General features: G+C 40.3%; 1 protein-coding gene across 1 annotated transcript; it reads right to left on the reverse strand.

Moving 5' to 3' along the window:
* Nucleotides 1–365: 365 nt before the first annotated feature.
* LOC119923992 (olfactory receptor 5M11-like) lies at nucleotides 366–3,562 on the reverse strand. Its single transcript, XM_038743115.1, is given in 4 exon segments — nucleotides 366–525; nucleotides 2,378–2,503; nucleotides 2,614–3,085; nucleotides 3,088–3,562. Coding segments are annotated over 4 exon segments (1,233 nt in total).
* Between the last annotated feature and the right edge of the window lie 9,327 nt (nucleotides 3,563–12,889).

Here is a 12,889-nt window from a genome sequence, read left to right on the forward strand (position 1 = left end):
AGAATCTTTGCATTCTTATTTATAATTATTCAGGATTACATGAAGATGATCATAATAATGGTCTCTGTGAATATGACATGATTACAACTACCCGACAATTATTCTTCAGCCACATGTTTTCAACAGAGGTTGGAGGAACAATGTCTAGATGAAAACTTCACACGCTCATCCCTTTGTCATATCTTCCATTCCTCTCATTCCTTCAGTATTGATCACTGCAACTCAACCTAAAGCAACACTGGAGAAGAGAAATGGAAACATTAATGTGGATTTGCAATTGGCAAACCTACCTGGGCAAGGAAAAGGTTTTATCTGGGATACCGAAGGTCAGAGGTATGTTTCATAATGGAGGATTTATACTTTGTTCATAATTCACTGGCCAAGTCCCTGAAGGATTTCTTCCATTTACTACTTGAAGCACCTCTCTTGAGAAATGTTAATTCATAGAATTGAACGATCTTGAAATGAGGGGTTGGAGTGCCAGTTAGTGTGATAACCTGTGTTCTTCCCACTTTACACAAACTTCTTTTTAAATTTCATGATAGAATTGAGTGATTTCATGTTAAATCACATTCTTGTGACAGGGATAGCATCTACCAAATCTGTTTTATTGCACTCTTCCAAGCACATCATGCAGTGTTCTGCACACAGTAAGTTCTCAATCAATGTCACTGATTGATGATTGATTGATAGGACTTTCATTTTATGAAATATGCAGTAGATTTGCACTACTGGGCTTTAATTCAATCCAAACACATAATTATGAACCAACACCTTAAAGTGTTTCTTAGTCTTCTGCTTTCAGCACTGCCCCATAGAAACAGGACATATACCAATGGCCTATTTCCACTTGTAAAAGTATTGAATGTAAGCAAATGGTCCTTGACTAGGCACAAGAATCGAATGAAAATACTCATGGCCATAAATGATCATATTTGACTCTGGATCAGTAATGCAGCAGTATTACTGGGAAAGTCACTCTGTTCCAGGGATGTATTAGTAGGTGTATTGACAGTCACAATTTGGATATAATCTGCCCATAGTATATGGTTTTGATCAGACCGCTAACATTTAAAAATCGGAGCAACTGGAGGAGTCCAGTGAAAGATAACAAATATGACTAAAGAAATGGAAAACAGAACCAGTGAAGATAGGTTTTGAAATTGTTTGCCCTAGAAACTTCACTATTAAGGATTTTGTTCTAAAGCTTTGATTTGTTTTCCTAAATGCATTACCTGGGAGAGTTCATACTGAAACTTCTAAGGCAACCCACTCAGTTATTCGGAGTCTTTCTGCTGTGAGCAAATTCAGAGGGAAGAGAAACATGATAGATTATTAAAGGGAAAATTAAGGCTATTCAAAAAACATTCCTAACCACGAAGATGAATGTCACGAAGCAATATTGCCTAGTGGATAGAACATTGGCCTGGGAGTCAGAAGGACCTGGGTTCTAATCCCAGCTTCACCACTTGCCTGCTATGTGACTTTAGGCAAGTCACTTAACTTCTCCGTGCCTCAGGTGCCTCATCTGTAAAATGGGGTTTAAAATTGTAAGCTCAATGGGGGACATGGACTGTGTCTGACCTGATTACCTTGCATCTATCTACCCCAGCGCTTAGAACAGTGTCTGGCATAAAGTAATTTCATAACAAAATCCATTAACATAAAAATGAAGGGCAGCCACCCTGCCTAGTGCTTAGAACAGTGCTTTGCACATAGTAAGAGCTTAATAAATGCCATTATTACTATTATTATTACCAAACCTCTTTGGGTGGTGTGTCATGGTCAGAGGCAGAATGGAAGGCTGGGGGACATTTGGTGTAGCCCAGTATGGCATTTCTTAGGATGCAAATTCAAAATATAATGGTTCAACCTCCACCTTGCCCCCCCTTTGGAGATAAAGTCACGGTTGCTTTCAGCCAAACCTGTGGCTGGACTGACAGTGCTGATGCATTTATCCCTGTCCTCAGTACAATGCGGAACATAATAGGTGCTTTAAAAATGCCATGATTGTTATCATTATTATTATTGAAAGCTACATATTCATGATGCTTGAACAAACCAGTCCTTTTAATTTTTTTGATGGCGTTTGTTATCCACTTTCTATGTGGCAGGCACTGAACTAAGTGCTGGGGTAGATAGAAGCCGATCAGGTTGAACACAGTCCATGTCCCACATGGGGCTAACAGTCTTAATCCCCATGTTACAGATAAGGCAACTGAGATACAGAGAAATTAAATGACTAGCCTAAGATCACACAGCAAAGTGGCAGAGTCGGTATTAGAACCACGGTCCTCTGACTCCCAGGCCTGTGCTCTTTACCCTAGGTCATGCTGCTTCCCAGATTTCTCTGGGAGACTTGTATTTCAGGCCTTACCTGCATTTAAAGTTCAAGTGGAGGACTATGTGGAGCATAAGCTCTAGGAGACCGATTTCTGGGGGAAAAGTGAGGGAATTGTTTAGTGGCTTACAGATGTGATGGAGATATACCTCTCTCAATGTCCTATAAGGAGGTCAACCAGGAAACTAGATTCCTTTTCTTTTTGTGAAATTCCTTTGCGAGATGCTCTATGTACTCCTGGCGACAGAGAGGAACCACGCTTTAAACGTTACAATTTATTGTAAAATGGAAGTATTGCCCTTTCATTTATCAATTTCCTCAAGGTCGCTTTTACATCTTTGTTCCTCAGACTGTAGATCATTAGATTCAACATCGGATGCACAAATGTATAGAAGATATATATTATCTTGGACTGCTCCATGGACTGATCCTTCAGAGGTCTCACATGCATGCAGAAGAGTGACCCATAAAATAAAGTGACACCCATCATGTGGGATCCGCAGGTGGGAAACTCTTTACTCCTTTTCTCAGAAGACTGGGTCTTGAGGATTGCTGTGAGAATGAAGACAGAAGACAAGGTAATGATTGTGAGGGAGTTGAAGAGGTTAAATACAGCAGAGTGGTGCATGGCATTTTCTTTGAAGTGGGTATTAGAGCAAGACAGCTTTATGAGAGGTGGGTTGGCACAGTGAAAATGGTCGATGACGTTGCATCCACAAAAGGACAATCTGAATATTGTGATGTTTGGAACAGGCCATCGGAGAAGCCACATACATGGGGGAAAGCGATGAGGCAGGTGCCAACCCTTCTGGACATTTTGATGCTGTAATGTAGAGGGTGGCAGATAGCCATATAGCGGTCATACACCATTACCGCCAGCATATAAAACTCTATAAGGTGCAAAGCAATGAAAATATAGAATTGAATGAAACGACCGGCAAAGGAGCTGGTCTTCTTCTCTGATAAGATGTTAGTCAGCATCTTGGGGGTTGTGACTGTAGAATAGCACAGGTCGACAAATGCTAAGTTAGTGAGGAAGAAATACATGGCTGTGTGAAGGATAGAATTTAGTAGAATTAACACAATCAGATCCAAGTTGCCTAACAAGGTGAAAAAGTAGATGATTAAAAATAACACAAGGAGGAAGCCTTGAAGCTCTGGACGATCTGTGAGACCCAAGAGAATAAAGTCTGTCACAGAAGTGTAATTGTCACTGGACATTTTTCTTTTGGACTGGGTTCAAACAATCAGTGGTATTTATTGAGCACTTATTGTGTGCAGAGCACTGTACTAAGTACTTGGGAGAGTACAACAAATCAGAGTAGGTTGACCACCCTGCCCAAAAGAAGCTTACAGACTGGAAGGGAAGACAGATATTAAAATAAATTGCAGGGGCTTAGAGTTCATAAATGCTGGGGGGCTGGGGGATAAGTGAATATCAAAGGGCTTAAGGAGCAGAGACAATGCAGAAGGGAGGTCTTAGAAAGGGAAGGGAGGGCTTAGTTAGGAAAGGACATTTAGAGGAGATCTGATTTTTGTAGTGCTTTGAAGGTGAAGAGACAGGTGGATGTCAGATATGAAAGTGGGTGGAAGATCTAGGCCACCAGAAGGATGTGGGTGAGGAATTGGTGATGAGATAGACAGGATTGAGGCACAGAGAGTGGTTGGCATTGGCGGAAAAAAGTGTGCAGATTGGGCTGTAATAGGAGATCACCGAGATAAGGTAGGAGGGAGAGAGCTGATGGAGTGTGCTAAAACTGATGTTAAGGGGTTTCTGTTTGATGCAGAGGTAGATGGCCAACCGTTGGAGATTTTCGAATAGAGGGGAGATGTGGACTAAGCATTATTTTCAGAAAAATGATCCAGGCAGCAGAGTTAAATATGGACTGGAGATGAGTCAGGAGCAGAGAGGTCAGCCAGGAGGTTGATGCAGTAGTCAAGGCAGGATATAAGTGCTTGCTTCGAGGTATACTGAAGTAATTAGAAATAAATAAAAAATGAAGATGAAAAAAATGGTTTTGAATTCCTTTCATGATCCCCCTACCAATACCTTGAAATACCTTGGGGTGCTTAAATGGGGCTCCTATTTCTACTTAGAGATACTGTGCCTGAATACAAGATGAGGAGAAGCCAGACAGACTCTAAGACTCTCTGATTGGATAATTGGGTTAAGGGGAGAAAATTCAGGACCAGGGTAGAGGGCTAACATTCTCTCCCTCAAGAAATTACCAACTTGAAGCTTTGTAGTTTCTTGAAAGAAAGGCCCCTTTTTTGTTCAGTTTTGTTTGTAAGGCATTTGTCAAATCCTTACTTTGTGCTAGGCATTGTACTATGTGCTGGAGTAGATACAAGCTAATAAGGTTGGACACAGTTGAAGTCCCACCTGGGGCTCACAGTCTTAATCCCCATTTTACAGATGTGGTAACTGAGATGCAGAAAACTTAAGTGACTTGCCCAAGGTCACACAGCAGACAGGTGCCGGGCTGGGATTAGAACCTAGGTCCTTCTGACTCCCAAGCCATCCACTAAAGCATCTTTCTTCTCACTTCTCTATATCCAAAGGTCTTAAAGCTCATCCCCCAGCTCCTCTCCTTGAAAAAATTCTATCATGATCCTCTGTAGTGATAGTAGCACCTGGCTTCAATCCCATTCTACCAAGCACAAGTAAAGAAAGTAAAAGAAGAGGAAAAGAAAAGCATCTGTCACAAATGGTAGGTTCATTATTGATTATTAGAGAGAAAGATAAATGTGATAAAAGACTCAAGAAAGGTTAAATCCATATATAGATGGAAGGGCCTGGGTTCTTAGAGCCATAGAATAATAGTAATAATAATAGTAATAATAATGACTTATGGTACTTGTTAAACACTTAACTATGTGTCAGGCACTGTACTAAGCTCTGGGATGGATATAAGCAAATCGGGTTGGACACAGTCGCTGTCCCACGTGGGGCTCACAGTCTCAATCCCCATTTTACAGATGGGGTAACTGAGGCCCAGAGAAGTGAAGTGACTTGCCCATGGTCACGCAGCAGATAAGTGGTGGGGCCATGATTAGAACCCATGTCCTTCTGACTCCCTGGCCCGTGCTCTACCCACTAGAACCCATGCCCTTCTGACTCCCAGGCTCGTGCTCTACCCACTAGGCCACGCTGCTTCTCAATATAACTCTAGAAGATATAACTCTAACATTGAGAAAGGGCAATCTCATTACAGTTCCTCCAAATGAGCTTCGCTGCATTTTTGGAGACAGAATATCAGGCTCGACCAATCATTGGTCTGACACAGTGCGACAGTTCTCATATTCTTGTACTCCTTAATTGTAAACTGTTGCAGGGAGTTGCTGTAAGCTCATGGTGAGGAGGGAATGCATCTGTTTATTGTTGTAGTATACTCTCTCAAGCGATTAGTACACACAGTAATTGTTCAATAAATACGATTGACTGACTGAATATGTTCTTGATAACGCCTAAGCACTTTGAGGAACTCAACTAATTACAAAACTACCTAGTGAAAACCCAGCCTTGTTAAAACAATAACAAAGCATTTTAGGAGCTCCTGTAGGAGCATGTGAGCAAGCAATTGGATGATCATTTTCTAAATAACTCTGCAGTCTATTAGTTGCCTAACCCACTGTTTCTACTTTATGACCATGCCATGACTTAGGACACCCACCTTCTAATTCCAAGTTTTCTATATTTACTACAAGTCTAGGTTCTGACCCACAGCAACTAAGTGTGCAGAGGATGGGGGTGATTTTTAAAGTCTGAAACAACAGGTATGGAGGAGGTCAGGATAAGAATCTGGGGCTTCTGGAGAGAGAGAGTTTGATGAAGGAGGCAGCAGAGAGCCATGGAAATTCCAAGTTAGGAGGGATGAGAAGGATAGCAGTGCAACTGGTCAAGCTCGTTCCTCCAGCAGGCCAGGCCAAGGGAGGATGGGGAAGTGGGATGTTTTGAAGAATCCTGTTAGCCTGGTTATAGTATGTTAGCCATGCCCCATGTTGCTAATTTTGCTTCAGATGTTCAAGCCAAAATGCAATAATGTCCAGTCTCCATTTCACCTCTGCCTTCAAAAGATCCATCACAGGGTAAGTTGGAGGGATTGTGAGTATGCAAATGATGTGTGTGTGTGTGTGTGTGTGTGCACGCGTGTCTGTGTGTGTGTGCATGGGGGCATGCATGTGTGTGTGTGCATGGGGGCATGCATGCGTGTGTGTGTGTGTGTGTGTGTGTGTGTGTGTGTGTGTGTGTGGAGCCGGGCATGGGAGTATGAGGAGCAGATTTTGCTGTCTTCTGAATGCCTGAGGGGATGTCAGGGTTAACAAGAAAAATAGAGGGAGCGGTGAAAAATGGAGGAAAGATATGGAACAAGATGGAAGATGCTGAAAGAAATAGGACAGCAAAGTAAACAAGATATGAGAATTAAAAAAGGGAGAAACAAAAGAGTGATTGAAGAAATAGCATATAATGATTGGAGAAAGGAAAGGGACAATCGGGAGAAGGATTATTGCCTAGTGCATTGAGCACAGGTCTGGGATTCAGAAGGAACTGTGTGCTAATCCTGGCTCAGCCACTTATCTGCTGTATGACTTTGGGCAGGTCACTTAACTTCTCTGTGCCTCCATTACCTCATTTGTAAAATGGGGAGTTAGACTTTGAGCCCCATGTGAGACAGGAAGTCTATCCAGCCTGATTATCTTGTATGTACTCCAATGCTTAGTACAGTGCCTGGTGCATAGTAAGTGCTTAACAAATATCATAAAAAAGATCAGAAAGACAGAAAAAGACAGGGAAGGGGAAACACTCAAGAATCCTTTGAATTTTTCAGAGGATGCAACTAGGCTGTCATTATAGCTATGAGTTCTTTCTTGTAACTATATGTTATATCTATCTTTGACAATTATCATCAAATGTCATAAGAAATGTGTTCACTAATGTTTAAAGATAATTTGATATGAATTCATCATGTGCTTTTGCAGAATTCACGTATACTTCTTGTCTCTAAACTGAATACTTAGCCTAGTAGGTAGGGTCTATCCTTTGTGAGTTGAAATGTTAATAGGAGACTTTGGGTGTTATTCTGGAATTGATGATATTCTAAATCTTTATTCACATTTCAGGCTGATAAATAAGTGACAAAAATGGAAAAAATGAAAAATAATGTTAACTGCAACCAGGTAATCTTTTTTTTAATTCCATATTCCAATTATATAAAAGCACCACCACATTTTAGACCTAAATCACCCACCCTCTCTTCAAACTCCATGCACTCAGATGCTACTTAAATTTCTAAATTAGGTAATCTGTAAAGGAAGGATTTACTGACAACTCCTCAGAATTTCGGCACATTCTTGTAAAAGAAGGCACTGTCACAGTGGCTTCCCAGTTAGAACAATACAGAAGCATTTATATCTGTTTCTGAACTGATCCCTGAAGTCTTCCCTTAAGGAAGAAAGAACAGAAATTAATAATGCTCATTATGAAAAGTTCCTCTGGTGAAATCTGAATGGGCACAATTGTGACTCATGACTGAAAAGAGATGCTAACTGCTATTTCATTCAATCATATTTATGTAGTGCTCACTGTGTGCAGAGCACTGTACTAAGCACTTGGAAAGTACAATTCGGCAACAGTACAATTCCCATCCCAAAAATGGAAAGCCTAGTATCCACTTTGATATATTTTATATGATATTTGTTACACACTTACTATGTGACAAGCACTCTACGAAGCGCTGGGGTATAAGCAAGTTGATCAGGTTGATCACAGTCCATATCCCAAGTGGGGCCCAGTCTTAATTCCCATTTTACAGTTAAAGTAATGGAGGCAAAGAGAAGTGAAGGGACTTGCCCAAGGTCAAACAAGAAGTGGCTGTACCAGGATTAAAACCCAGGTCCTCTGTCACCCAGGCCTGTGCTCTATTCACTAGGCTGCATAACTTCACTGATATCAGAGAAAACAAGCAACAAATAAGAGGGGGAATTATGAATATTTATTGAGCGTTTACTGTGTGCAGAGCACTGTACTAGGCACTTGGGAAAGTACAATTTAACAATATAACAGACACATTCCCTGCACACAATGAGCTTGCATCTTAGAAAGGGAGGCAGGCATTAATATAAAGTAGGGACATACCCATAAGTACTATGGGGCTGAGGATGGGATGAATAAAGGGAACCAAAAGGGTTTAAGGAGACTGGAATTGTATTAGGATCTCTGGGAAGGGATGGGGAGAGCTCCATGAGCCTAGGATGGTCTGAAGGGGGGAGAATACAGAATGAACCAGATTCCCAGCCCATGGAATTGAAATCCAGGCTCTCATACAGAGACAGGTTCACAGGAACAAGGATGTTCTGAAATTCTGAAGAGTCAGCAGAAATTCCTTCATTTTCATTTTAGAAATTTAAGGAGCATTTGAGTGCTCGGAGTTTGAGTGCTCGGGGGTGGGTGGTATGGGTTTAAGAGAAGCAGCGTGGCTTAGTAGAAAGAGCCCGGGCTTGGGCGTCAGAGGTCATGGGTTCTAATCCCAGCTCTACCACTTGTCAGCTGTGTGACCTTGGGCAAGTCATTTAACTTCTCTGTGCCTCAGTTACCTCATCTGTAAAATAGGGATGAAGACTGTGAGCCCCACGTGGGAAAATGTGCTTGCCTTGTATCTACCCCTGCGCTTAGAACAGTGCTTGGCACGTAGTAAGTGCTTAACAAATACCAACATTATTATTATTATTATTATTTAAAATGTGGCAGGGCTTTTATATTAGGACTATTAGGGGAAGTGCTCAATAAATACAACTGATTGATTGATTGATTGATTGGGTTAGTTGGGGAAGGCCCCTTGGAGGTAACGTGGCACGACCTGATTCAAAGGTGACTCAGAAGAATAAGTTCTGGTATTTCCAGGAATCTGAATCAACTGAAATAAAATAAAACCCGACAGAATAGCAAGATGATGATTATCTCAAAAGTTGTGGCGGATTGTATTTGCCAGTGAATTGGGAAATCTAAGAGGCAATGGAATCACAAAGGATTAAATATATGCAATAGCAGCTTAAACTCAAAGCTGCCCTTCACCACTGTACAATATACATTTTTGAAACAGGTCCAAAAGGTTTACAGCAATGCCACATACGATGAATTGATTTCAAATAGGCATAGTGAGCCCTATTCTCATCCCTGTTTACAAGGAGAAAGAATGACTTAATTCCATTGAGAAATAAGTCCACAGACCAAAATATGAAAAGACAGAATACACTCCCCAATCTGCATGGAGTAGAAGGACGCTGGTTTACAAATCATGATGTGTGGAATATCTAGGGAGAATTACTAGGGAAAATATAAAAAATCCATGCTCTCCCTATGGTACATCTAAAGTTCTAGTTGGTGGTCTGGATTTCTTCTCACAGCAAGTGCTTCTGGGAAATGTCCAAAACACACTCCAAGCATCCTCAATCAATTAATGGCATTCAGAGAGGACTTACTGTGTACATAGCACTGTACACGTGGTGCTTATATGTAATCTTGGTTCCCTACAAGTGTTTCTGATAATTGAATTGTCTTTCTCCTCAGCCCCACTGCTCTCTCACTGCAGAGTCAGAGACACAGCAGGGACAGGCATCCCAGTTGGGCTGATAATTTTGTGGTCAGCTCAATTTTGAAGGTGTTGCAGGTATGGTTGGAGGCATATGATGGTGGAATATTTGGGGTAAGTAGCTGAGATTAAGTGACTCACTTCAGATCTTGCAGAAACTTAATGGTAGAGAATGACCATTGTGCACAGAGCACTGTTCTAAGCACTTGGGAGAATACAATGTAACAGAATTGGTAGTCACATTCTGAAGCATGCTCATGTTTTGGAAATTGTTGACCATCTATTGCCAAACAGAGGTACAGGATTATGTAGCAATACTTATTAATAGTGATATTTACTTTTTTCCCCACCTGAAAGCATTTCATTTAATAAAATTTCTTTGGTATTGCTATGAGTAGACAATTCCTCTGAATGCAATCCACGTTTCCTTGTAATGAGCATAACAAATAGCTAAAACAAATAGATCTGCTTTAAGCTAACTTCAGTCACTTCTTTGGGAAGCTAATTAAGTAGATGAAAGCAGGTTTCTATCCACAAACAATTGACAGTTTCCAATTCTACCATTTCTGCCTTATTCCAGTTAAGCACTAAAAAAGAAAATGGAAAAATGTATCTAGATGTAGAAATATTTAGGATTGCTGGACCTACCTGTTAAAGAAGAAAAGTGTCTCAGAGCTGTCTCAAGGAAAGGGGTTGGTAGAAACAGTTTATAGTTGCATCTGTGCTCTGGGGACTCAAATCCTTAAGGCCTTTCTAGACTTCACCCAGAGGAAGCAATTATAGTAATGCTGTTTGATTCAACGCTGGAGATGCAATATTAATGATATGATTCATAATTTATTTTTCAAAGAAAGGTGTTCACATAAGCTCCATGCTTTCTCTTCATTTCCTAGTTTCCCATGATAAACTAAGTCTCCTCTGGTTGCTTTAAACAGCTAAGCTGCTGCAACTAATTGCAGAATTAGTATTATATATACTATATATAATATATATATATATATTACTCTATTTTCCTCGTACATATTTATTCTATCGATTTTATTTTGTTAATATATTTTGTTTTGTTGTCTGTCTCCCCCTTCTAGACTGTGAGCCCGCTGTTGGGTAGGGACCGTCTCTATATTTTGCCAACTTGTACTTCCCAAGCACTTAGCACAGTGCTCTGCACACAATAAGCGCTCAATAAATGAATCTAATGTTTCTGACGGGAGACTCCATCCTCAGAACCCCACAAATGTTTCGTTTTTTCCAGTTTCTTCCAAACATCCGTGTAATTACCAGTGGTATCCCTCCATGAAACTTTTCTTTTCTCTTTACATTTGGGTTCCATTTATCCCCTCCAGGTCAAGGGGACCCCTTTCCTGTTCTCCAGCGGATCTGCCAAATAATGAGAAGTGTCTCTTTGTTAACAACAGTTACTTCATTAGGGGAAAAGGGGGCGTGCTATTGGGCTGATGTGGTATATACTACCCCCAGATTTTTAGAAAGACATTCTTATATCTTATTTCTTTCCCTCCTCTAGTTTAGCATTCCAATTTTACAGCTCAAGCAGAACTTCCCTGATGTACTGTTCCACTTGATCTTTTTTTTAAGAGAGAAGGAAAAAAACCATGAATGACCTTTGTTATTTTTTATCAGCTTTCCCTTCCTGTCAATCATGGGGGTGACATTTTCTTGGTCTTATTTTTGCTAAATATAGATGAATACTTTAAGACATGAGTTCATATATCTTTGCTCGTGGCATGCTTTTTGCCTTGAGCTTTTCTAATTTTGTAAATGCATGAGCCTCCTTTTTGGTTCTCCTTAATGATCTAGCTTAATTCCCATGCTTGGTGGCTAGTTCCTTTGCCTTCTGTGTAGTGGTTAGTATAGGTTCTGGGTTTGGTCAACTTGATATCCTGTAACCAACTTTCCTATGATAAATTTTGTTCCTTTTCTAAAATGTCCCTTTGAAGAATAACCAGCTTTCTTGGACTGACTTTTTTCTATCATATCCTCCCTACTAGTGTCCTATATCTGTTAAAATTTGCTTTCCTCTAAGTTCTTTATTTCCTTGTGGAATTTTTTTTCCTTCCTAACGTTTAGGTTATCTCATACTTGTTTCCAGCAAAGTATCCATTCACTTTCAGTTCTCGACAAATTATTCCTTTTCTTAAAATGGAATCAAATATGTCCTGATTTGGTGCTCCTGGTTTGGTGCTCTACATTTAACTCTAGGAAAGTGTTTCAGTGGAAACTTAAAATTTGTGTGATAATTTTTGGCCTGATGAACTGCTTTGCTGAATACTCTTTCTCCTCTTCTCTCTCCTTCTTCTCCTCATTGTCCTCCTTGTCTTTCTTCTCCTTTCCTCCTCTTTTCCCTTTCCTGTTTTTCAAGGGCTTAGTACAGTTTCTACACACTGTAAGCACTCAATAAATACTATTGATTAATTCTCCTCCTCCTCCCCCTCCTCCTCCTCTTCTTCATCCTTTTCTCTTTTCCTTCCTCTTTCCTTCCTCTTTCTCTAACTCTTCTTCCTCCTCCACAACCTCTACCCACCTTCCTACATACTACATCAATCATCATTTAGGAGTCCCTATCATGTGTAGAACCTAAAACTGTGGTAAAAGAATGTCTGTACCCTGATAACTTAGTGAAGAAGGTATTAAAATTGATATCGAACCTCTAAACAATCTTGGTCATCATGAAGTTGAATAGGAAGATACATCAGAGAGGGCTTTATTCTGTCAGAGCAAGTTTTCCCATTCTCCAAATAACGTTGAAATGATTTTCTTTCAACAAAATAACCTCTTTGAGATTTAAATAAATCCAACAGCTTTTAGAAGCCTAGGAAAGAGGGTCCCTAACCACCTTCAGTTATTCAATTCTACTTGAAAAATTTGTATTATCTGCACTTTATCCCCTGTGTCTAATTACAGTCATAAAGTCACAAAGGAAAGGGGCTGTTAAAAACTCATA

Source organism: Tachyglossus aculeatus, unplaced genomic scaffold, assembly GCF_015852505.1.
Source record: "Tachyglossus aculeatus isolate mTacAcu1 unplaced genomic scaffold, mTacAcu1.pri scaffold_75_arrow_ctg1, whole genome shotgun sequence".
Classification (NCBI taxonomy): domain Eukaryota; kingdom Metazoa; phylum Chordata; class Mammalia; order Monotremata; family Tachyglossidae; genus Tachyglossus; species Tachyglossus aculeatus.